Source organism: Marmota monax, unplaced genomic scaffold, assembly GCF_021218885.2.
Source record: "Marmota monax isolate L192 unplaced genomic scaffold, Marmota_monax_Labrador192_F-V1.1 WCK01_AAM20220418_F8-fsc00023, whole genome shotgun sequence".
NCBI lineage: Eukaryota > Metazoa > Chordata > Mammalia > Rodentia > Sciuridae > Marmota > Marmota monax.
Window position 1 is genome coordinate 11,340,425 of NW_026692907.1, and position 27,561 is coordinate 11,367,985.

The window sequence follows — 27,561 nt, forward strand, 5'->3', positions numbered from 1 at the left end:
GTTATCAGCTCTTCTGAGAAGAGCGCAGAGTGAGTTTGGTTAAACTGATAGGTAGTGTGGGTGGTGAAGTGACTTTTGTGTTTTGTAAGTAGCAACTATTTGAATAAATGTATTTTGAACAAAAGTTTGTCTATATTTGTTTCCAGAAAATTCTTCTATTTTCTTTTGAACTATTCCACCTAGGCTCTCACTGCCCCCACCAAAACTGCTCTTATCAATAATTTCATCTTGGTAAACCCAGTGGTCACTTCTCAGCCCTAACATTAGTTTGCCACCTGCATTTGGTACAGTTGATGACTTCCTCCTCCTTGTACCATTTTTGTTACTTGCTTTTCAGAACATTGTTCGACAGATTTTCCTTTTACTTTCTGTCTATTCCTTCACAGTCTCCTTAGTTGGTTTTTTCCTCATCTCCTTCATCTTTAGAAGTATTGGTGTTTTAGTGCTTAGACTTTAGATTTCATCTCTGTTTCTGTCTACACTGATTTGAATATACCCAGTATTGTGACTTATCAATATAATCTATATTCTGGCGATTCCCCAGATTTATAGATTCATCCTGGTACCCTCCCTAAATGTTAAACGCTCCTAACTGCCTACTCAACCTGCATGTCTAACAAGCATCTCAAACTAATCATATCTAAAACTCAATTTCCAGTTCTTCTTCCTTTGTTTCTTCTTTCTCTGGTCTTTTATGTTTTTGTAAGTGGCAACCATTTTACTCTTTTGCTTCGACCAAAACCCCTGCAAGACACCTGAGTCACACTTTTTTCTCTCTTGCATCTTAACATTTAATAGCAAGTCCTTACTTTATCTTCAGATATTTGAAACAGTCACTTTGTACTTCTTCCACATGAATGTCCCCAAACCATTCTTATTTTTACAGTGACTGCCTTTGCTCAGGCCACCATCATCTCTTCCTGGAAAACTGTAGTGACTTTCTTTATAATTGTTCTCTTTACTTCAGCTCTCACCCCTACAGTTTATTATCAACACAGAAAGCAGCCTATTAAAAAGAGTGAGTCAGATTGAGACACTCCATTCTCAAAAAAAACTTCTCAGTAACTTACTATCTCACTCAAAAACTGGTCTTTCAAGACTTCTTCTAATCTGTAACGCTGTTTCTTACTGCTGTACCCCTTGCTTGCTTCCCTCCAGAGGCATTGGCCTCCTGTTCTAAGGACATGCTAGCTATTTCTGCCTTAGGACCTTTGTGCTTGCTGACATTTCTGTCTGGAAGGCTTTCCTTAAGTCTTGACTCAAATGTTGTTTCTTATAAGACTTCCCTGATACCTGATTTCAAAATTGTCCCCACCTTAGCATTTCCTATCCACTTTTCTTTATTTTTCGTTAAAGCACCTCCAGCATCTGACATATTTTATATTTTACCTTTTAATATCTGTTTCCCCCATTAGAGCATATATTCATAGAGGACAGGAATTTGTCTGTGTTTTACCTACTGCTGAAGTTCCAGTGCCATATAGTAGCTACTCAATTGGTATAAATTGAATACATACATTAATGAGGTAGATATTTTTAATATACCAAGATCAGATGACTGGCCAATGTGGGGGCAGGGGAATTAGGGTAAAAATCTTCTGAAAATCACTTTTCTAAAATTGAGTATGTATTCTTTATGTTTTCCTCAGTTTACAATTCTGATGTAATTGATAAACAGAGTGCTTCCATGACCTCTGATAATGCAGATGACAAAGCTGTTATTATTTTAGTTCCTGTTAGACTTGGTGGAGAAAGAACCAACACCGACTACCTAGAGTTTGTGAAGGTATGAAATAAGTACTCAATTTTCTTAAGTCAGTTCTAGCTGATATGAAAAATATAGGTGGCCTTTCTACTAAATGGGTAGTGATGATTTTACAGTTTACATTGTAAAGTTTGATATTAGAGATTTTAAGTCTCAATATTGCAAGATCAGATATGAGTGTGTGACTGTGTGAAAAATAGAGTGGTCTCTGACAAAATGAAAATCCTTTTAATATTTGTAGCTAATCATAGAGGCACAGATATGACAATAATCAAAATGTGAAAGTGGCTACAATTCCATTATCATGATTTTTTTAATACCTTTATTTTATTTTTTAGGTGGTACTGAGGATTGAACCCAGTGCCTCATATGTGCTAGGTTAGTTCTCTACCACTGAGCTACAACCCCAGCCCCTCCATTATCATGATTTTTAAAATATGTATCTTAGTTTATTCTTTTTTGGGAAGGGATATTGGGGATTGAACTCAGGAACACTCAACCACCGAGCCACATCCTCAGCCCTGTTTTGTATTTTATTTAGATCAGGTCTCACTGAGTTGCTTAGTGCCTCGCCATTCCTGAGACTGGCTTTGAACTTGAGATCCTGTCTCAGCCTTCTGGGCTGCTGTCACTGTGTTCCTATGCCCAGCTAGTTTATTCTTAAAACTAACAAATCAGTGGTACATACCTATAATCCCAGCTACATAGGAGGCTGAGTGAGGCAGGAGGATTCCAAGTTTGAGGCCAGCTTGGACAACTTTGTAAGACCCTGCCTCAAAATTAAATCAAAAGGGCTTGAGAGGGCTGGGATTGTGGCTCAATGGTAGAGCGCTTAGGTTCAAATCCTCAGAACCACATAAAAAATAAATAAAATACAGTAATTGTGTCCATTTATAACTTTAAAAATATATATATATATATATGGGGTGCTTAGGATGTAGCTCAAAGGTAGAGTGATTGTCTGGAGGGCAACAGGCCCTGGGTTCAGTCCCCAGTACTGCAAAAAAACAAAACAAAACAAAAAACCAAAACAAACCCAACAACAACAAACTAATATACTATTATCAAATTAATTATTGAAACAAAAACTGACTTTTCTGCCAGTACTCTGTTATAGTTTGTTTTCCTGTGCCATCATGAAGTCAGTGAGAAGTTAGATTATTTATATGGATAGAAAAATGAAGATAACATGGGAGCTTTCAAACATTGCTTTTTTCATATTAACCATTTAAAAATCTGTTATGTTTCAAAGTATGTATTTTGTTTCTTGTACCGAAAGTTAACATTATCTTGTTTTGGGCACCAAGACATTCTATTGTGATTAAATAACTCTTGAAATGTTTAGTTTCTGATTAAGATTATAGTCTTTATATTATTTTCATAGTTTCAATAAAATTCTCTATTTTTTAGGAGTCTATTTTCAAGGTCTGAGATGAAATTCTTCTTTGAATGGAGTGTTATGGGATATAGTAATGTTGAAATATAGTCATATAGTCTCTATCTGTCTTTTATGATTCAGTAATAATTTGTTCCTTACATGAAGCTAGTATTCCATATCATGGTCCATATTATAGGTGGATCATCTGTGCTCAGGCTAGACTGTGCCAGTTCAAAAAATCTGGAGCAGCTCCTTTCAATACTTGATACATGGAAGTCTTATAGCTGATACGTTGGATTTTATTTTTTTCTCCACATTTTTTATTAGTGTATTATAGTTGTACATAATGGTGGGATTTGTTGTTATATATTTGTACATGCACACAACATAGCAATATAATTTGGCCAATATCCCCCCCCCATAGCAGTACCCCCTTCATCTCCTCTTCCAGCCTCCTCCTGCTCCCTTTCCTCTGTTCTAATGATCTCCCTTAGATTTTCATGAGATCTCCCCCACCTTTCTTTTCCTTTTTCTTCTCTAGCTTTCATATATGACAGAAAGCATATGACCTTGATCTTTTGAGTTCTGCTTATTTTGCTTAACGTAATGGTCTCTAGTTTCATCCATTTTCCTGTAAATGACACAATTTTATTTTTCTTCATGGCTGAATAAAACTTCGTTGTGTATGTAAAGCACATTTTCTCTATCCGTTTATCTACTGATGGATACATAGGCTGGTTCCATAGTTTGGCTGTGAATTGTGCTGCTGTATACATGGGTATGAACATATTTCTATAGTATGCTGACTTTTATTCTTTAGGATAAATACCAGGAAATGGTATAGTTGGGTTATATGGTGATTCCATTCCTGGTCTTTTGAGAAATCTCCATACTGATTTCCATGGTGGTTGTATTAATTCACAATCCCATCAACAGTGTAAAAGTGTTCCTTTTTCTCCACATCCTCTCTAACATTTATTATTATTTGGAGTCTTGATGACTGCCATTCTTACTGGTGTAAAATGATTTGCATTTGCATTTTTTTAATTGCTAATGATGTTTAATATTTTCATATATTTGTTGGCCATTTGTATTTCTTCTTTTGAAAAGTGTCTGTTTAGTTCATTTATCCAGTTATTAAGGGGGACATTTGATTTTTGGTATTAAGTTTTTTGATTTCTTTATATGTTCTGGATATTAATCCTGTTTGGAGGGTAACTAGCAAAGATTCTCTCCCATTCTATAGGTTCTCTTCTCTTCACATTCTTTTTTTTTTTTTTTAGTTGTCAATGGACCTTTATTTTACTTATTTACATGTGGTGCTGAGAATTGAACCTAGTGCCTCACATATGCTAGGCAAACACTCTACCACTGAGCTACAACCCCAGCCCTCTCTTCACATTCTTGTTTCCTTTGCTGTGCAGAAGCTTTTTATTTTGATGCTATTCCATTTATTAACTCTTAGCATTATTTCCTGAGCTTTAGGAGTCCTATTGAGAAAATATTGCCTGTGCCTTTTTGCAGCCCTTCTAGGAGTTGTGCAGTTTCTGGTCTAAGCCCTAGGTCTTTGATCCGTTTTGAGTTGATTTTTGTGCAGGGTAAGACATAAAGATCTAGTCTCAGTGTGTGTGTGTGTTTATATATACACACACACATATACAGTTTTCTCAGCACCTTTTGTTAAAGAGGTTTTCTTTTCTCCAGTGTTTGCTTTTGGTACCTTTGTCAAGGATCTTTGACGATATCTGTATGGGTTTGTCTCTATGTCTTCTATTGTGGATTTTCTTAATAGTTACCAAAACTTTGGAGGCATACTTGTTATTGATAGTAACAATACTATATATGGAGAGAACAAAAGAATCCCCCAAATATAAGTGGGGTTTTGATGTCTGACATGGGCTCTTTAATAGATATTTGAAAAATGTCAAAAGTTCTGGACCACTTTACCTGGTAGGTCTTGTAGTTTTGAAACTTTTGGTTCTGGCATCTGACAAGGTCCTTCTTGCTGTGTCCTGTTGTAAAGACAGACAGACATGGAATGACATTTCAGAAGAGCAGGAGAGAAGGAATCCTTCAAGCCCTTTTTATAGCAGCATTAATCCATTCATGAGGGTGGAGACCTCACTACCTGAACAAAAGATCCCACATCTTTTTTTTTTTTTTTTTTTGGTTCACCTCTAGCTGAGTTCTAACCAAATTCTTTCTGTCTTCTCACTACTGTGAGAAGATTAGAGACTGATGAAATCTTGAAAGTGATTTATTTGGCCAAAGTCTGGTGGAGTGAGCTTCTGATGGCTTGCAACCAGATGTGAAGTCTTTGCTGCTTGCTGGTATTGATAGCATTTATCATGGCCACACTGCCTAATGTTCCCAAGTAATTCATGGGAGTCTGCATTTACAGTGAAACAAGCCACTTAGATTGTTGTTAAAAGTTTTCCTCAGTACCTAGCATATGGGAGTCACACAATCATTATTGTTAACTTTCATTTTTATAATACTTTCCAACTTCCAATATTAATTTATCTCATTTTACCCTCACAGTAGAAACTGGATTATTTTTATAAAATAGAAAAGATATAAAATAGTTAAGTTCAAGTTCAGATAACAAATTGGTAGCAGACCTTAGAATTTTCATTGTTTTTTTTTTTCAAATTTTCCCCTAAAATAATTTAAAAAAAGGTTTGAAACGTAACATTTCCTTGGACATTTGTTCATTTGATTTATACCATAATCCACTAAAATGAGAGAGCAGTGACTATTGAGACAATTAAAATTTTCAATTATTAGGTAAAAGTGTCTGAAATGGTTGAGTGAAGTAGATTATATGGTAGGTGTTATGCTTGGCCAGAGGGGGTGGTTGATCAAAAGCCAAAATGAGAGCATGTAAAGAGGTGTTCTCTTAGAAGTGAAAAGGTACTGTGTCTATAGCGCTAAAAGAAAGATAATCATCAACATTTCCTCCTGTTCTTCCTTCTCCTTCTCCTCCTTTTTTTGGTGGTCAGCAGTCATTTTTTTCCCTGACAAACCAATGTACGTTTAGTCTAAAATCCATTATTCAGTTCTATTTCTCATATTTATTAACCAAAGTAATTCTAGTATTTTCAGAGATGGTACCATCTTAAGCATCTGCTGCATTCTATGAAAAAGAAATTTGGTGTGTGTTCTGACAACCCCTAACTACAGGAGGTTTATTTATTTATTTATATATTCTTAAGGATTTGGAACGAGGAAAATCCAATAAGTTCTTTTTCTTCAATAAGACAAATTAGGACTTTCCTTTTTGACTGATTGCTTCATGGACACAGCTCAATAAATTCTAACTCTGTGTAACTACAGAGAATAAGCTCTTTTAGGAACTGAAAAGTGTTTCAAGTTTCTGAAGAGACAGCCTTTTACTTGTAATGGCATTCTAGTTCATAATCTTCTAAGTGTTTATTGCTAAATCTGCTCTAGTCTGTTGCAAAGAAAATGTAGATATCAAGAACCAAAGTCTTCTGATGCTTGGATCCATTCTTTTTTTTTTTTTTTTTGAGGAGAGTCAGTGCTGATTTTTGCTATATATTTCCTTTTTTTCTTTTCTGAGTTATGAAAGACTTAGAACTTTCATTTCCTAGGTTCCCAGGACATAAACACTCATTTCAGCTGATCAAATTGCCTCAAGTAAGGTACCTTACTTGTAGCAAAGATTTTTATTTGGGGGATGGGGAATAGAATAGAATCCTTAATGTTAAATAACTGCATTACTATTAAGTGTTTATCTTTTTTTTTGGTGTTCAATTTTGTTTTCTTACTTAGTGCAGGTTAGCTAAAATAAGCTGAGATTTTAATTGAATATACCTCTCCTGTTTCATTTAATTTTTTTCAGTTCTAGTTCTTTAAAAAAAAACTTTGATATTTTTATAAGATTGAAAATATATGATGTTGTTCTTTAGTGGGTGGTTTAGTTTGTTTTATGCTGCTGTAACAATACATGAGACTGGGTAATATATAAAGAACAGAAATCTATTCTCTCACAGTTCTGAAACCAGGGAAGTCTAGGATCAAGGTGCTGGCATCTGACAAGGGCCTTCTTGCTGTGTCCTGGCATGAAGACAGACAGACACATGGAATGACATGTCAGAAGAGCAGGAGGGAAAGAACCCTTCAAGCACTTTTTATAGCAGCATTAATCCATTCATGAGGGTGGAGACCTCACTACCTGAACAAAAGATCCTACCTCTCAACACTGCTGCACTGGGGAGCAAGTTTTGAACACATGAATTTTGGAAGGGACAAAAACATGCAAATCATAGCAGAAGGTTGTTTAAAACAATGAGAACTTGGAGCAACTTAAATATTCATAATGAGGGTTTTAAGCACATTTTGTTATTTCAAAATAGAATATTTTACAGTCATTAAATGTTTTAATACATATCTATTTTTACTAATACGAAAAGAGATTCATGATAAATGTGTTATCTTGTATGTTAAAAATGATGAGCACTGGGTATTCGAATTTAGCGTAATTTATACTTTTTTTCTATATGTCTGTGTTTTTTTTCCCCCAATGACCATTTATTATTATGATAATGATGGTGGTGGTAGTGATGGTGGTACTACTTGGGGTACCACTGAGCTACATCCCCAGTCCTTTTTATTTTTTAAGACAGTGTCTCACTGAGTTGCTGGGGCTGGCCTTGCATTTGTGATCCTCTTGCTTCAGCCTCCCAAGTCATTGGGATTACAGCTAAGTGCCATTGCACCCACCCAAAACAAAATGAAACCCACCCAACCAAAACGAAAATAATTAAATTAGAATTTTTGTCCATATATACAGATGCTCCTCAACTACAGTGTGATTACATCCCAATAAACCTAGTATAAGTTAAAAATGCATTTAATACTTCTAATGTAACAAACATCATAGCTTAGCAACACTATGGAACATTGTGCTAGATTTCAAGTTTAGAGTATCAGTTGTTCTCTCATGATCACCTGGCTGACTGGAAACTGTAGCTCACTACCACAGCCTAGCTCAATATTTGCTAGCCTGCAAAGAGGTTAAAATTCGTATTCTAAGTATTACTTATAATAGATATGTATAACTTTTACATCATTGTAGCTGAAAAATTTTAAGTCGGACTGTTTTTAGTTGAGAGCCATATATAAGAGAATTTTAGCTATTTAATATTTTGGAGTTTATAACATGTTTTATCATTATTAATGTTTTATAACATGTAGTTAATGCAAGAACTATTTTTAATTATCTTTTTTAGATACAAATGACAGTAGAATATATTTTGATATACATATATAGAGTATAACTTACTCTAATTAGGATTGCATTCTTGTGGTTGTACATGATTTGGAGTTTCACCGATTGTGTATTCATATCTGAACACAGAAAATTCATGTCTGATTCATTCTCCTGTCTTTCCTATTCCTACTCTTCTACCTTCTCTTTATTCCTCTTTGTCTAATCCAATGAACTTCTATCCCCTCCACCTTACTGTATGTTAGCATCCACATATCAGAGAGAATATTTGACCTTTGGTTTTTTTGGGATTGACTTATTTCACTTAGCATGACAGTCTCCAGTCCTGTCCATTTGCCTACAAATGCCATAATTTCTTTCTTCTTTATGGCTGAGTAATATTCCATTTGTGTGTGTGTGTGTGTGTATACAGCACATTTTAAAAAATTCATTCATCTGTTGAAGGGCACTTAGGTTGGTTCCATAGCATAGCTATGAATCTTGAATTGAGCTGCTATGTTCACAGTGATGTGGCTATGTCACTGTAGTAATTGCAAGAACTATTGATAAGATATTAATTGTTGCCTCTGGATATTTTTTAATTGACATCACTGGACATTTTTTAAAGGTATAGAGTTATTTTGCCTAGCTTAAAGAGTTTGCTTATAATAGAATATTTAATATACTGAGGGGCATATTAAATAACATATTGAGGTATGCCTGATATTTTTTGATTAGTAAAATAAATTGACTTTGGATACAATAATTATTTTCCTTAAGTTGTTTTCATTAATTAGTCTTTATGTTTATTCCAAATTAAACAGCACAAAAAAAATGTGTCAAGTAAGTGAATGATTTGATTAGAAAAATGGTTTTCAGTTTGGGATTTGAAAACTCAGAAGCTTAATGAAAACAATCATGAGTTCTAAGAACTAGGTTTAGCATTTCAAAAAGTCTGATGCAAATATTACATTGGTCACCATAATGCTGCCCCAGTAACTGGAAAGCTAAGTGTTGGGGCTTTGGCAGGAATTTTGTTGCTTTAATGGGGTAACATTATCTCTGTATCTGTCTCATAGTAGGAGTTTAATGTTGTTGAACAACATGCTGATCACAATATTTAATTTCTATTAATGTTGAGTGATTTAAAGAAAGGAGAAGGCAGTTTGGAAGAAGAGATTTCAGAACATGGGGCAAATGTAATAAAAGTGGTAACTAATTGGTGAAAAGTTTGGGAACTACTAGTATTGGTAAAACAAATTGAGTTGTTTTAAATAATTATCATTTGTCTCTTGACTAACTCTTGTTTTAATTTCTTTTGGCAGGGTGTTCTGAGCCTTGAATATTGTGTGGGTATTATTGGTGGCAAACCTAAACAGTCATATTACTTTGCTGGATTTCAAGGTTAGTGATTTTGTAAAATATATCTCTTCATTTTTTTTAAGTCAGAAAGTTAATATGAGATCAGCTGGAAACGGTATAATTAACAGAGCAAAAGGAGTACCTCATACATTCATCAGTCCTGCGGTAGCCACTCATCTGTCATTTGGCTCACAGTATAATTGGGTTCCGTAAAATGTATGCTTAATTTCTGTTATTGCATAAACAAGGCATAATTTATTGGTCTCACTGAACTTCAGAAGCCATAGCTGCCACGTTCTGGCAGTTGCTATTCACATATTTACTTTTTACCAGTCTTAGTAGTGCTAGTTGATGATAAAATGACAAGCAATATGTTCTTCCTGTCAGGACAGAGAAGTGCAATACATTTTTCATATGCAAACTGTAGAATATAATTGTGTGTTTGTGAAAGTAATTTTATCACCAAAAATTAAATGACAGTCTTATCACTTTATAAAAATTCTGCTTATACAAGCATATTTGATTATGCAAAAGTTAATCTATCCTATGCAAACCTATGTTTCAGTCAATGAATATCAGTCTGGCAAGCTGTTACTCCTAGAGTTTTTTTTCAGCTGTTCTACATAGAAATTGGATTGTAAGCAGTGTAATAATAAGGTGTTTTTTGAATTACTTGTCTTCTGTTTTGTCCTTGTAGATGACAGTTTGATTTACATGGATCCTCATTACTGCCAATCTTTTGTAGATGTCAGCATAAAGGATTTTCCTCTTGAGGTACTATACATCTAGAGATAGTATTGTTTTCTTATCATATGAAGCAAACTAATTATTTAGAAATGTACAAGATAGCTATGCTTTTATTATAACAGCAAGATAGCTATGCTGTATTACAATTACAAGTTAATTTTGCCTTCTTATAAAATTATTGTCAATACAGTGGTCAAAGGTTAAATGCTTCGTTGCTGAATTTTAATTTAAAATATACTTCCTTCTTCATTTATCTTTGTCTCTAACTTATTAGATACCCAGTCTTACTAAAATAAATGATCAAGCCTCTCAGTAATTTTGTAGAAAGACAGCTAAACTGTACTGAAGAATTTAAAATGTGTTAGGTATGTTTTGTAAAAAGAAGAAGAAAGGAAGTAAAAGAGAAGGTGAAAGACTTGAGGTAAAGTGACAAAAATAAGATTATCTACTAAATTATTTAATTATTATTTACTAGTCTTAAACCTTAACCTCTAGTTTAGGAGTTTTTAGGAGCTTAGATGGAATCTAATATTTGTTTTAGCTTGTATTTTGTACCTTTTTTCCTCTTAAATTGGTCATTTTATGATCCATGTTTTAATTGAGAAAATTTTGAGAGTTCTTAAGTGTTTTCCCAGTAAATAGTTTTACAGACTAAAATAATTTTTTTAGAATATGATAATTTTAATCAATTCAACAGCATGGGTCACATGAGGGCTTGGCAAGTTGGAAATGTGGTTAAGTTTTTTTGTTTTAGTAATAACTTTCTAGCTAATATTAATACTTACTAGTATTTAAGGGGTAGATTATGAAAATAAACTGCAAGATATAATCTGGTTTAGAAAGAAATATTATGATGTAATGTCACAGCCTTTGTAAATTATTTCCTCAACTAAAATATAAGCATCTTGAGGCCAGAGATCAGGTTTTCTTGTTTTTAATTGTTAGCAACTTTGCTAGTTAGTTGATTTAATTGAGGTGAGACACCACAGAATTGTGCTATATGAACTGTATCATTATTCTCTCTCTCTTTGCATTGTGGTCTTGAGGCACTGATTCTTATATCTAAGTTATATTTACATTTATCTGTTCCAAACTGATAGTAGATATTTGAGATTCAGATGGAAAATTGTTCATTGCATTTTAGTATTACTTAAAATAGGCAAATTAAAAGATTGTGGGTCTTGATAATTTTGGCCAATAGAGAGTGAGACACTATCTATCTAATATTTTGAGAGGTTCTGCAAAGGGACCAGGTTAGTGAATATACTGATTATGTCTAAGCAATTAAGATTAGAAAGGTTGCAGTTCATTATGGGGAGTCTGGCAACTGTCTAGGAGTGAGTCAGATTAATAAAAGCTTGAAGTAGGATAGTGGTAGTAAAAATTGAAAGAATTGATTTAAAGATTTTACTTTGATGAAATTAAGTACATTAAAGTCAGAAGAACTTATTCCTTATACACTGGAACACTAATATAGTTGATTTGATGTTATATTTTTGAGTTTCTGGAAGACTGTCTGAACCTGTATGAGTAATTCCTATTAAAAGTTTTTTACTTTTCTCCAGTGCACAGATTTATCTTAGATTGTATAATTAAAAGCATCATTTATTTTCCCACGAAAATATAAAAATCTTAGCAAGTTGTCTATCTGTGTCCAGGAATGAAATTATACTTTCTGCTTTTTGTCACATTTTAAGTTTACAATGTTCCAAGTAACTACCTATATTATTAAGTACCTTATATTTATTGCTAACCATCCTTGCTTTGGTCTGTTGGTTGTATGTGTATATGCTATTGAAATTTTGCAACTGATGTTATAAAGTTATAGTAGTAGAAGTAGTACTTTTCTAAGATTGAACCCAATGATGCTCTGCCACGGAGCTACATTCCCAGCCCTTTTCATTTTTTTTTTTTTTTTTTTGAGATAAGTTCTCACTAGATTGCTTAGCATCTCACTAAGTAGTTGAGACTGGCTTTGAACTTTGAACTTAAGATCCTCCTGTTTCTGCCTCCTGAGTTGATGAGATTACAGGTGTGTGCCACCTTGCCTGGCTTCATACTTCAGTTATTAAAATCATTTTTGTGGGCAACATTTTTTAAAATCAATACTTCTTGTGTTCAATAGATGAAGAGATTCCTTTTTTGATATTCTCTCCAATTCCATGTAATAATTGCTTATAGTCCTGGTGTTTTAAATGAGTGCCCTAAATTCAGTAATATTGTGAAAATTTCAGTAGAATGGTAACAGAATATAAGATTGAAAAAGATATTTAAATAGATTATACCTTTTGTTATTATTCTTACGGTATTGAATTCCTACATTTCTAGAGTTGAACTTTTAATCATTTTTTAAAATATTTTATTTACATTTTAGTTTTCGGCAGACACAACATCTTTGTTTGTATATGGTGCTGAGGATCGAACCCGGGCCTCACCCATGCCAGGGGAGCGCGCTACCGCTTAAGCCACATCCCCAGCCCCCTGAACTTTTAATCATTTGAAACCACATAAGATAACTCATTTCTTTCTGTTTTACTTATCATTTGTTGAACTCTTTCTGGGTGTGAAGCACTGTCCTGAGTTCTTCAAAATTTTCTGTGGACTCTCTTCTTCTGTATAACTCCAAATGCTTTGATTATATATATTTCTACTAAATTTTTAATTCTTGAAATGCAGCCTTATAGAATATATTAGTATATACTATTGAGTTAATATATACTTTAGAACTTCTATACTACCTGTTAAGAAACTCTTCCTTGAGTATCTTCAAAATACATGGAGGTCTTGTTTAGATTCTGAGCCCAGTAGGGAGGATATGGCAGAGATATTCTTGGTCAGCACTGAGGAATGGGACACACAGTTCAGTGTGAGGGTACATTTTAATATGTAAACTCACACTCTATAATTTTTATACAGATAATGGAGTTCATAAAAGCATTAACAACCTTAAAAAAAGTCATGAAAGGATAACTTGAAATTATAGAAGAGTGGGAAGAAGTCAGATGGGCTTTAGCAGTGAGGGTAGTTGAATTGTGGATTTCCATTGTCAGTGGTTTGGATAGGGTGGAGTTTCAGTTGTTGGGGTGGAAGGACTAGTGGATGGATATATATATATATATATATATATATATATATATATATATATATATATATATATGAATGATGTGTATGTGTGCATCAATGTATTTACATATACTCATACAGTATATTTATCATATAACTACTATGTATGTAGATGCATTTATATATAATATATATTTATAAATAGATACATATATAAATATATAAATGTAACACATTTATATATACGTATATGTGTATATACATATGCATATGTGTGTGTGTATAAAATCAATGAATTAACTTTTGTAAACAGGGAATATTGGTTCATATTTTCTTTTTTTTAATATTTATATTTTAGTTGTAGGTGGACACAATATCTTTATTTCATTTTTATGTGATGCTGAGGATTGAACCCAGTGCCTCATGTGTACTAGATGGGCATGCTACCACTGAGCCACAACCCTAGCCCCTGGTTTATATTTTCTTATGTATATTTTTAGTTGTATATGGACACAATATCTTTATTGGTAACAGAATATAAGATTGAAAAAGATATTTAAATAGATTATATCCTTTGTTATTATTCTTAACAGTATTTATTTTTATGTGGTGCTGGGGATCAAACCCAATGCCTCACACTTGCTAGGCAAGCACTCTACCACTGAGCCACAACCACAGCCTGGTTCATATTTTTAATGCATGTTTTCAGAATGACAATTTCTAATTCTTACAAATAACTGAAGTTTTCTTACCTTGTTTAAAAAGTAAGAAAAGCCCTATTAATAGATATGCTACGCTGTTCTGATTCCTGGGTCCTCAATTCCAAGTACCAGATTTTAGGAGGTTCATATGGTGGTGACTGTTTTAATCTTTCTAGTAATCTTAGAAATAGTGGCATGAAAGTCACTAGGTAGATGAATAAGTGAATTTGTCAGTGAAGATATATACTGTAAGCCACACATGGGAATTGCAGTTGGTAGAAGTTACTTTTTTAGTAAGGGTGTTCTCAGACTACCTTAAAAAGCTTCATCTAAATTTCCAAAATAGCATTCTTATACCTAAAAGTATTCATTTTAATATTATTTATATGTTTAGGTAATAAAATCTACAATTCCAAATAATAAACTTACAACTGCTTGGCATTTAAGTAGGTGCCTAGTAACTATTTTTTGAGGCAATGAATAGTGTGTTAAAAAACAAAATAAATGGGAATTGACTCTTCCTGACCATTTTTCCCCCCAGAAATGCATTGTATTATCATGAAAGCATAAGTAATGAACATTCCCTAAAATGTGTTTGTGAGACAGAAGCAGCTGTTCTTATCAAACCTCATAATAAAAAGAATTAAATCATAAGTGCATAGCTTAAAGAATTACCACAAAGTGAACATAGCCTTGTATGCCACTTAGGAAAATACTTTGAAATTCTATCCTTTATTTTTTGCAATTAACAAAAATGGTTCTGAATTATAAATTAATATTGGTTTGGCTTCATAATCTTGGGTAAACAGAACAATATAATTTTAAGTGACATAAAATGCCTCTCTGTAATAAGTCCTAAAACTCATGTAGTTACATCCAGTAGTAATTTCAGTTTTCAGATTTATGTCTGTGCTTTTAATAATTTTAAAAAGTTTTTTGTAGGTATCAAAGTAACCATAGATAATAATTTAGTGTTTTTTGTCATAATTATCTATTATGATTGAAATAATACAGTAAAATATAAGTGAGCTTATTTTAGTTAGTGTTACTGGTTCCTACATGAAAACTTATTGGTGCTTTAGTATAGAACAGCCTAATAGATGAATTAAAAAACATATTGTTGAACCTTGTATACCCTTTTTGGGCAAACTAAAGAAACATTCCTAGTTGCTGGCTTTGCAATCAGCTTGGCAAATGGCTATTTTTTTTTTTTATTGTTGGTTGTTCAAAACATTACATAGTTCTTGATATATCATCTTTCACACTTTGCTTCAAGTGGGTTATGAACTCCCATTTTTAGCCCATATACAGATTGCAGAATCACATCAATTACACATCCATTGATTTACATATTGCCATACTAGTGACTGTCGTGTTCTGCTACCTTTCCTATCCTCTACTATCCCCCCTCCCCTCCCCTCCCCTCCCCTCCCCTCTTCTCTCTCTACCCCCTCTACTGACCTTCATTTCTCCCCCCTGTATTATTTTTCCCTTTCCCCTCCTTTCCTCTTGTATGTTCTTTTGTATAACCCTGAGGGTCTCCTTCCATTTCCATGCAATTTTCCTTTTCTCTCCCTTTCCCTCCCACCTCTCATCTCTGTTTAATGTTAATCTTCTTCTCATGTTCTTCGTCCCTACTCTGTTCTTAGTTACTCTCCTTATATCAAAGAAGACATTTGGCATTTGTTTTTTAGGGATTGGCTAGCTTCACTTAGCATAATCTGCTCTAGTGCCATCCATTTCCCTGCAAATTCTATGATTTTGTCATTTTTTAATGCAGAGTAATACTCCATTGTGTATAAATGCCACATTTTTTTAATCCATTCGTCTATTGAAGGGCATCTGGGTTGGTTCCACAGTCTTGCTATTGCAAATGGCTATTTTTAGACATGTTGTATGTAGAATGATATCTTGTGAGTATGATTTAGAAATGTGTCTTATATCCTAATATAGTCCTGTGATTTGTTAAGTAACAGGCTTACTTAGCTTTTTTGTGCCTTTCCAGATCTGTTTTAAATATCTATTTATAAATAAAATGAGTGAAATATTAAGAATAGTCCAATAAGATAATACTTGTGTTGACTTGTACCCTGGAGGTTCTAGTTTAGGTAGGTTGGATCTCACTATGTAAAGTAAGTGTTAGCTAAGCATTTTGTTGAAGTCAGAGTTTTGAAAAACTAATTTCATCTATATTTACTGATGTATTTATTGTTGGATTTGAATCGAATATACATTTGAACTATTTTTAAGGGAAAAATCAATCAAATGTATGCATTTTGTATCTTCGATGGTGCTAATATGTCACAGTAATTGGATGACTAGGATGTAGGGAGACAGAAAAGTGTAATTTTGATTTACTATGAATATAACAAATGAGATAGCCTATACTTTTATACATTTTAATAGATAGTTTCAAGTTAAAATCCCTTAGTTTTAAGGCATTGAATGTAGGGAAATATTAAGTTTATGAGTTCAAATCCAGCTGAGATTATTTCCTAATTTAAAAATATAAAATACACAGTGGAGAATTTCCTACATTTGTCTTCCATCTGTAGTTCCTTAAACTTGTTAAATTTTTGTATGACCTATAGAGTCCATGCAAATATCAACAAATATTAATATATATAGTATTATATCCTTCTAATTTTACATGGACTTTAAAAAAATACTTAACAGAAAAGCACTTGGAAGCATGGTTTTTAAGAATGAGATACCCAGGGCTGGGGATGTGGCTCAAGTGGTAGCACGCTCGTCTGGCATGCGTGCGACCCGGGTTCAATCATCAGCACCACATACCAACAAAGATGTTGTGTCTGCCAATAACTAAAAAAATAAATAAATAAATATGTTTTAAAAAAAAAGAATGAGATACCCAAGCATTCATATATTAATTTATATATATATGTGTGTGTATATATATCTGTATATAATGAAAAAAATATATATATATATAATATTTTAAACATAGTACCAAAAGTATGGTGGTGAAGAACAAAAAGATTGCAATGATTAGCTCTATATTCAGCCCTTTTCCTACTATTGTATTCCTTAAAGATATTAAACCCCATAAATAAACAAATCCCATTAGTGAGAGGAGAGAAACAAGGGCAGCCTCCCCAACCTGTTTACAACTGTGGTACTGAGACAACTTGAGAGAAGCAAACTAAGACAGACAAGAGGACTGGTGAAAAAGAGGGCAAGGAACATAACAAGGCAGTTTTCACAAGAGCAAATTGAAGAATATGCAGTTATGTACTATGTCCATTGGTAAAACTCTCAAGTTGTTTTCTTTTCATATCAGTACAAGCTTTACATCAGTCTGCTTTTTATTTGCTTTAAAAGCCTGGATATTAAAAGGTTTGTAAGCATTAAACAAGGAATCTCTTACTAGACAGACTTAAGTTCAACTTCATAGAAATGGCTAACTGGATTCTAAACCTTGTACTAGCCCCTGATGTCACTCAGTGGCGCCATTTTTCTTCCCTTCTCCAAGTGTTAGAAAAGCATACCACCTTCTACACACTTCCTTTCTTTTGTATAATAATACTAATGTCACATAAGGTGTAGATTTGGTGAATTACATATATACCATGTTGGCTCGTGTTTTACACTTTTGGGGAGTGGGAAAGACTAAAATACCATTTGAAAAAATGTGTTTATAGTTTTGAGAAAAAACTAGATAACGAAGCTTAACTAGCATTCTTGTATATACTTAAGTTCATCAAGTAAATATAAATTAATCCTAAAAAAGTTTTAAAATTACAGACATTCCACTGCCCTTCTCCCAAAAAGATGTCGTTTCGAAAAATGGATCCTAGCTGTACAATAGGATTTTACTGTCGAAATGTTAAGGACTTCGAACGAGCTTCTGAAGAAATAACTAAGGTACCTGCATTTAAAATATAATAACATTTATAAATGACTTGATTTTTATTAGAGACAGTCTGTTAGAAGACAGGAATCTTTAAATTATGATATTTTGTAAAACTTTAACCTTTAATGTTAATATTATTAAGAGTATTGTGAATCAGAAAATAAAACTATGTGAGGAGTCTGTGACCAGGTCAAAGTATTGATTGTTCCACTAGGTGGCACTGTTGAAATAAAAATCCTGCAAATTGTAGAAATGGGCAAGCAATTGGGTTATATTCTATTTGAAGAGGATTTAAAAGGGCAATCCCTTAGGGGCAGAAAAAAATTAATGAAGTATTTGATCAAGCCAAATTGTGCATTATTTCTTGTTAGTCCAAGTGCTTCTTTTATTTTTTTAAAGAGAAATGGTATTTTTGGATTCCTCAGAACTGCTTTATCAAATGAGCTGTGTTGTTACCTTCCAATAGCTTGTCTAATCTGATTTATTCTACTTGCTGAGTCTTTGAAACAGGTTTATTTAACTTTTTTCTCATTACCTTTAAACTTCTGCATGTTTTTGGTGTTTGAGTACTGTTAAAACACGTAGAGAGCTTTAATCCATGTCTATATTTCCTACTAGAACATAAAAAGATTATTTATTTAAGAAGTAAGTGTAACTGGACAGGTCTCTTTATTAGCACCAGTAGTTATAGATTATCCTTTTATCTTATGTAAAGCCAGTACTAGAAGCATTTTTAGTAATTCTTAACTTGGGCTCAGATATAGTAGTAATTTATTACTCTTTTACTTACAGTTAATTTTATTTGGAAAAATGGACATAATAGGTTGAAATTTTATTTTCACAATATAAAAATAGAATAATAATAAGTTGAAGTTTTATTTTCAAAATATAAAAATGGAATAAAAAGGTTAAGTAAAGAATCTTTTTAAAGATAGGTTTAGTTTGCTTGACCTGCCATGTGAAAAAGGAAATTTAACAGGAATATGACAAAAATAAATGAGGAGAGGAGAAAATTAGATATGGGAGAACTTTTCCCTATTATTAATTTCTCACAGTTGTTGTCTTTTTATTCTTCCTTTCAACATGAAGGCCTCGGTGAACAGAACAAAATATATATTTTCCATTTCCTTCTCCTTTATTACTTGAAATTGGTGTTTACACTTGTATATTTTAGTCTGATAGTTCTTTGTCTTTGTAAAGTGTCACAAATCCAGATGATATTGTGATGTACATTAATGTTGATGAACATTTCCATTAAAAAGTCCCATTTCTCTATTTTCATGAATTTATTTTCTATTTACAATAAGATAAATGTGTTTAAAATAACAGAGCAGGCTACTCCTGGAATAGAAGCAAATCAAATTATTATGACCAAATTCTTAAAAATTTACAAGTGAGTTGTATATTGATCTATTCTAATTAATATCAGATAGTTATTATAGTTTTTACACTGGAAAAATTATAAATTATTATTCTTGATGCATCAAAGTAATATGCACTATTAAGGCAAAGAGTAACAATGTTGAAATGTCTTTTGAAAGCACTGAGAATTTTGTAAGAATCAATGAACTTTGCTGTTCTATAAGAACTTTTTTAGCAATATCCAGGACTCACTTTGTCAATTAATAATTCGGTCATTTACTTTTGCTTGGGTAGTTGTAAGTTGTTTTTCTTTTTTTCTAAAAACTGAATTTGCCATTTTCAGTTTTTATTTTCTTCTCTTGAAAATTAAAACAATTTAAAAAATACTTGTTTCTTTTTTTGTTTTAATTAGTTACACATGACAGTACAATGATCTTGACATATCATACATTTGAATCAGATGGGATATAATTTCTCATTTTTCTGAGTGTACAAGTTGAAGAATTACATTGGTCATGCAGTCACGTATATACCCACAGCAGTAATAAAAATACTTGTTTCTATGTAGGATGTATTTTCAGTTTTCTCACTTTGAAAATGAAGCTAGGTAGTCCAGAGTCTCATGTTTAATTTGTAATGCCCAATAAATGAATATTCTAATAATTCTTTATGTTGTGTAATATTTAAAGTATTAACATAAAATTGTTAAACAAATTCAATGTTTAACAGAGTTCAGTCCATCAAGTATCTGATTAACTATTATATAAAATGACCAAGATATTATCCTCACTTTTGAACAAGATATAAGACTTCTGCCCTCAAGTAACATTTATACTTGAGGAGGGGGAATAAGACAAGTACACATATATTACAGTGAAATGATAAGCATCCGTATGGAAGTAGAAATGAATTAATGGGGGAAGGAAGAGTGTTGAAATGAGAAAGATGTCACATTCAAATTAAAAGTACTTTATTGTGATGGTGATATTTAAAATGAACCTTAAAGTATAGGTTTAATTTTCATTGGCTTGGTGAGAGGGAGGGAGTACTTCAAGCTGAGATACTAATAAAAGTAAAGATACAGGAAAAGAGTGTAAAGTTTATCTAAACAATGGTGAATAATCCACTTTGTTAGTTGTCAAGTATATAAAAGGGGCAGAATTTCTTCTCACTACCTGAATCAGACCCCTATGTGTGGCCTGGGAGCCTCCATTTCTATCTAGCAAGCCTCCCAAGTATTCTTATATATTAAATTTGAGAACCACTGTGTAAGACAGAACAACCTGAAGTGTGACACTTTGATGTTCTTTTTAGGTGGCACTAGGACAAACATTTTAATACTTATGTATTTATAGTGATATTAGAAAATGTATCTTACATATTAAACATGATTTTTCCTGGTTTTACAAGGCTATTTGAATTATATATGATGAAAAGAAAATATTCATTAATCATACTAGAGATGACACATGTAGTAAAAATAGTAAAGACAATATGTAAACATCCAAGGTTTAGGAAACATTGCTATGGAAATAGGGAAGGATGAAGTTAAGAAAAGTATGTTGAAATAATATTGTGAAGAAGTGTGAATGCCAGGCTAAAGAATTCTTTAATAATTAAATCTTTTCCCAGTCTTATTCTCTTTTTTTTCTTCATAGTGGTAACTACTATCCTGAGTTAGTTTATCATATGCATACTTTATATATATTATAAACAGCACATCTTTGCATGTTATTAAACTTTTCACCAGTGATATTTTTATATAAAAAGATAAAGCTGGGCATAGTGGTGCACACCTGTAATCCCAGCAGCTCGGGAAGCTGAGGCAGGAGGATCATGAGTTCAAAGCCAACCTCAGCAACTTAGTGAGGCACTTAGCAACTCATTGAGACCCTGTCTCTAAATAAAATATTTAAATGGGACTTACTTAAACTAAAAAGTTTTTTCTCAGCAAGAGAAACAATAAGAGAGGTAAATAGGGAGCCTACATCCTGGGAACAAATTTTTACTCCTCACACTTCAGATAGAGCCCTAATATCCAGAATATACAAAGAACTCAAAAAATTAAACAGTAAGGTAACAAATAACCCAATCAACAAATGGGCCAAGGACCTGAACAGACACTTCTCAGAGGAGGACATACAATCAATCAACAAATACATGAAAAAATGCTCACCATCTCTAGCAGTCAGAGAAATGCAAATCAAAACCACCCTAAGATACCATCTCACTCCAGTAAGATTGGCAGCCATTATGAAGTCAAACAACAATAAGTGCTGGCGAGGATGTGGGGAAAAGGGTACACTTGTACATTGCTGGTGGGACTGCAAATTGGTGCAGCCAATTTGGAAAGCAGTATGGAGATTCCTGGGAAAGCTGGGAATGGAACCACTATTTGACCCAGCTATCGCCCTTCTCAGACTATTCCCTGAGGACCTTAAAAGAGCGTACTATAGGGATACTGCCATATCAATGATCATAGCAGCACAATTCACAATAGCTAGACTGTGGAACCAACCTAGATGCCCTTCAGTAGATGAATGGATAAAAAAAAATGTGGCATTTATACACAATGGAGTATTACGCAGCACTAAAAAATGACAAAATCATGGAATTTGTAGGGAAATGGATGGCATTAGAGCAGATTATGCTAAGTGAAGCTAGCCAATCCTTAAGAAACAAATGCCAAATGTCTTCTTTGATATAAGGAGAGCAACTAAGAACACAGCAGGGAGGAAGAGCATGAGGAAAAGATTAACATTAAACAGAGACGAGTGGTGGGAGGGAAAGGGAGAGAGAAGGGAAAATGTATGGAAATGGAAGGAGACCCTCAATGTTACACAAAATTACATGTAAGAGGTTGTGAGGGGAAAGGGGGGGGGAAAACAAGGGAGAGAATTGAACAACAGCAGATGAGGTAGAGAGGGAAGATGGGAGGGGAGGGGAGGGGGATAGTAGGGGATAGGAAAGGTAGCAGAATACAACAGTCACTAATATGGCATTATGTACAAATGTGAATGTGTAACCGATGTGATTCTGCAATTTGTATTTGGGGTAAAAATAGGAGTTCATAACCCACTTGAATCAAATGTATGAAAGATGATATGTCATGAGCTTTGTAATGTTTTGAACAACCAATAAAAAAAAAAGGGCGGGGATTTGGCTCAGTGGTTAAACACCCCAGTTTAAACCCTGGTACCAAAAAAAGAAAAAAAAAAGATATATATCTTTCTATAACTTTTTCACTTAACAGTGACTTACAGATTGTTGATATCTATACATTTTGGCCTATCTTGCACTGTTGAATAGTGGTCAATTCTACAATGTACTATTTAAACTTTCTTTTGTTGATGGTCACCTAGCTTGTTTCCCAGAAGCAAAAATGACTTATTTAATTTTTAAATTACAAATAATATTTTAAAGAATATTCATGCACATGCATATCTAACATTTTAACTAGGATTACATTAGATACACATTAGATACATTAGAAAGACATTGCTAGATATGTGTTTTTTTGGGGTTTGCTAGATATTGTCAGATACTCTCCAAAGTGATCATCAGAAGCACTGCTGAGAATTTTCAGTGCTTCACACCCTTACCAACACTTGATATTGTCAGACTTTAAAGAGTTTAACCAATCTCATGGATAAAAATAAAATAGTATCTCTTTGTAGTTTTAATTTGCATTTCCCTGCTTGACAGTGAGGTTGATTATCTTACTAAAGTTTATGGGCCCATTTGGTTCCTCTTTTATGAATTTCCTATTCATTTTCTTTCTCTCTTTTTCTATAGGACTGTTTAACTCGAAGAGAATCTTTATAATTTTGGATACTAAAACTTAGTTAACTCCATGTGTTGCAAATATATTCTTCTAGGCTACTATTTTTACTTGTTAATGTTTCTTTCATTTTAATGTAGTCAAATCAGTAAATCTTTTCCTTTATGTTTTTTGGATTTAGTATGAAAGAAATTTTAATAACCAAAAATCACAAATATGCTCTCCTACATTCCCTCCAGAAGTTTTATGTTTTACAGTGAGAACTCATATATTTTGATATAGGAACCTTCCATCTACCTCCTACCCACCAACACACGTGTGAATTTCATTTCCAGCATGGATAAATGGTTATTTCAACATCACTTACCAAAAAAGTCCAACTTTTCTTCGTTGATTCGTTATACCTTCTTTAAGCACCTTGACTAGATAGAACAGAAGCTGTGAGTTTGAAGAGAAAGGGATTGGTTTGAAAATCAGCAAGATCAAGCTACCACTTGGACTTGGGATCAAAGGAAAAGGAGAGCTCTGAAAGTCTGTTTACATCTTGGTGACTAGGAGAAAAATGAATAGTTCATTAATTCAGCAAATATTTAAGTGCTTTCACCCCCACCATTACACCAAAACTACTCTTCAAGGTCACTGGTAACCCCCACGTTGGTCAAATCTTAGTTTTCATCTTACTTGTTCTAATGGAAGCATTTAGCATACCTGAACACCTCCTTCACCTTCATATACCTTCTTTAGTTGGTTTTCAGAGCCTCAGCTGCTTTGGTTTTCCTCAATGAGTTGCTGCTTCTTGCATCTTCTTGGGCTGTTCCCTCATCTCTTAAAGTTGGGTGAAAGTATACCATGGCCTAGTGTTTAGTTCCTAGTCTTTAGTTCTCATACCTTCTTTAGCATGGTGATCTCATCCAGTTACATAGCTTTAAATGTCAATTTGAAGAAAATCTTTATAATTTTGGATACTATGGGCTGGGGATGTGGCTCAAGCGGTAGCACGCTCGCCTGGCATGTGTGCGGCCCGGGTTCGATCCTCAGCACCACATACAAAGATGTGTCCGCGATAACTAAAAAATAAATATTAAAATTCTCTCTCTCTCTCTCTCTCTCTCTCTCTCTCTCTCTCTCTCTCTCTCTCTCTCTCTCTCTCTCCCTCTCCCTCCCTCTCTCTCCCTCCCTCTCTCTCCCTCCCTCTCTCTCTCTCCCTCTCTCTCTCTCTCTCTCCCTCTCTTTCCCTCTCTCTCTCTCCCTCTCTGTCTCTCCCCCTCCCTCTCTCTCTCTGTCTCTCCCCCTCCCTCTCTCTCACTCTCTCTTTAAAAAAAATAATTTTGGATACTAAAACTTAGTTAACTCCATGTGTTGCAAATATATTTAAAATAAATTTAAATAAGTCAACTAAAACCAAGATCTTATCTTTACCCCAAACCTCTTTTCTAAATTATGTATGTCCAGCTATCATTCAGCATCCCTTGCATGTCTGATTTACCTATCCAAAAGTAAGTTCCTGGTCTTCCTTTTCTGCTTGTAGTTTTCCTTATCTCATTTGAAGAAAAATCTGTCTTATCTGTTTAGGCAAAAAGTCTTGGCATTACCTCCTTCCTATCTCTCACATTCCATAACCAATTATATGATCAAAATATATCTAGACTCAAGACTACTTTTCACCATCTCTATAGCTGCTATCCTGGTCTCAGACACCATCCTTAATAGTCCTCTTACTAGTTTCCAGGACTTACTTCCTGCCCCATCCTATTTTCAATTCAATAGTCCCCTCCCCATTTTATCCTTTTAAAACATAAATCAAAGCACTGATATATCCTAGAGCATCTACAATGGTGCCCAGCCCATAGTAAGTGTTCACTTTAGACAGTGATTTCTGGAGCTGGATATGCTGTGGTGACAAGATAGTTATGACTCCTGGATTTATGAACTTTGTGGCATAGAGGAGAAGAGAACATTAAACATGCAACTGTATAACAAAAATCAAAAACTCCATGAAGAAAAAAAAATACAGTGTTAAAAGAAAGAAAATAGAGACTTAATTTGAAAGTACAAAAGCATTTCAGAGTGTTTATTCATTACATTATCATTAAAGATTTTAACTGGCCCATGAAACCTGCCACACATCGAGTAAGAAATCACCAAGAGAAGACTGAATGTTCTTCTAAATATTATGGGCCTAATTAACACAGTTTCGTGACTTGCTTTCAGAATTCGTGAATGCCTTGAATCCGGAACAGGTAAAGTGAGCCTTTCTTTAGCATGGTGATCTTAGCACATTTCAGGTAGGGTTCTGAATAGATTTTTATCTCACTGAAATGGTCACCTTTGGAATCTCTGTGGACAAGAGGCAAATCATCCAATTGAGGGAAGAATCAAGGGAAGTGGAATTTGATCAGGTGAATATGATGAAGTCTGATTTCCTGCAAGTGTTTTCAGAGTAACCACTGTTCTGTCTATGCCTTTAGGAACTCTATGGAATAGTTCTATTTAACCTTGTTTCTAATCTATTAGTTTCATTTGTTTTCTTTCTCCCCCACCCCTGTCCCTCCCTCCCTGCCTCCCTTCCTATCCCTCCGTTGTGTCTTCATGCCCTTTTTTCCTTCCTTCATGGTTTTTGGTTGTTGTTTTCTCTTTGTTTTTGGTACTGGGAATTGAACCCAGTGTGCTTCACCATTGAGCTACATCCCTAGTCATTTTTACTTTTTATTTTGAGACAGGGTTCCACCAAATTGCTGAGGCTGGCCTCAAAACCAAGATCTTCCTGAATCAGCCTCCCTGAGTAACTGGAATTAGAGCTGTGCATCACCATGCCTGTTTCCTACATGTTTTTTAAGTTACTGAAAGAAAGGGTATAAAAGTCTCCAATTGTGATTATGGAGTTGTCAATTTCTCCTGTTCTGGCCCTTTGTTTAATATATTTTGAGGCTATTTTATTGGTCACATACAAATTTAGAATTGTTAGTCCTTCCTGTTGCTTTGAATCATTTTATAATTATTATGTCCCTCTATTTCTAATAATTTCTTGCATTTAAATTGTTTTTGTGCTTTGTTGTCAACAATTTGAATCCTGTACGATTTAAAATTTCTTGCATTTATTTAATAGTCACCTTACCCTTTCTGATGCCCTTTATTCCTTTCTTTATTATGCTGCTTTCTTCTCAGATCATTTTGCTTCTTTCTGAAGACCTTTCATTATTATTTCTTTTTTTCTTCATTATTATTTCTTTTAGTGCTTTTTGCTGGTGAAACATTCTCTGTTTTTGCTTGTTTGACTATATCTTTATTTTGCTTTCATTAAAATATTGAAACAATTGCAAATGTACAGAAAAGTTGAAAATAATATAAATAATTTTTTACTGTACTATTTGAGAGTTAGTTAATACCTGGTGTCCAGTTATCTATCAATCAGGAAAGTCACATAGTACATTTCTACCCCTCAAAAACTATACAAGCTTCACCACTTATCCCGGTAATGCTCTATGTAACAAAATAGTCCACTTTAGAATATGTTGCATTTATATATCTTGAGTCTCCTTTAATCTAGATCAGTTTCTTTTCTTTCTTGACTTTTATCTGACCTTGATTTTTTCTGAGAAAACAGGACACTTTTTTTAAAAATAGGACACTTGAAAATTTTGTAGATTGTCTCCTTGGTTTGGGTTTATCTGATATTTTCTCATGAATTTCAGGTTCTACATTTTTTGTGTATCATAGAGGGGAATGCTGTATTCTTCTCATTGCATTCCTTGATTGGCACTTGATTTTGATTTGTCTTTTTATTGGTGAAGTTAACTTTAATCACTTGATTAAGGTGATTGCTATCAATTTCCAGTCAGCTTTCAGTGTATTTAGTAGCCAGAGAGACTCCCTGCATCCTGGATTGGATGCCTCCTTTGCCCAGGCAAAAGCCCATCTAGTGGCTTAGAATGAATTATATGGGGAGGAAAGGGAAGAGGAGAGACTGCTTTTAGTATTTATTATGGTTTGGATCTAGAGTGTCTTCCAAAGGCTCATGTGTGAATGGTTGGTCCCCAGTGCAGCATTGTTCAGAAGTGGGACTCTTAGGAAGTGATTGGATCATGAGCTCTAACCTTATCAATGGATTAATCTATGGATGGATTCATAGTTGAAGGGACTATTATGAGGTGATGGAAACTGTAAGAGGTAAAACCTAGTTGAAGGGAATGAATCCTTGGGGACTGTATCTTGTTCCTAGTTTCTTCCTTCCCCATCCCTTCCTCTCCCTCCCTGTCTGCTTCCTGGCCACCATAAGGTGAGCAACTCTTTTCCAC

The 27,561-nt window shown here is 33.8% G+C and overlaps 1 protein-coding gene across 8 annotated transcripts in view; it reads left to right on the forward strand.

The window, feature by feature from the left end:
• Positions 1 to 27,561, forward strand: part of Atg4c (autophagy related 4C cysteine peptidase) — a 94,688-nt gene that overhangs the window by 48,609 nt on the left and 18,518 nt on the right. For 7 of the 8 annotated variants that reach the window (XM_046451064.2, XM_058581540.1, XM_046451061.2 and 4 more), the window contains 4 exons: positions 1,650 to 1,786; positions 9,702 to 9,780; positions 10,436 to 10,512; positions 18,015 to 18,134. In XM_046451064.2, the coding sequence (XP_046307020.1) occupies positions 1,650 to 1,786; positions 9,702 to 9,780; positions 10,436 to 10,512; positions 18,015 to 18,134 (413 nt within the window). The remainder of the gene's footprint in view (positions 1 to 1,649; positions 1,787 to 9,701; positions 9,781 to 10,435; positions 10,513 to 18,014; positions 18,135 to 27,561) is intronic. The other variant, XM_058581543.1, reaches the window with a different exon arrangement.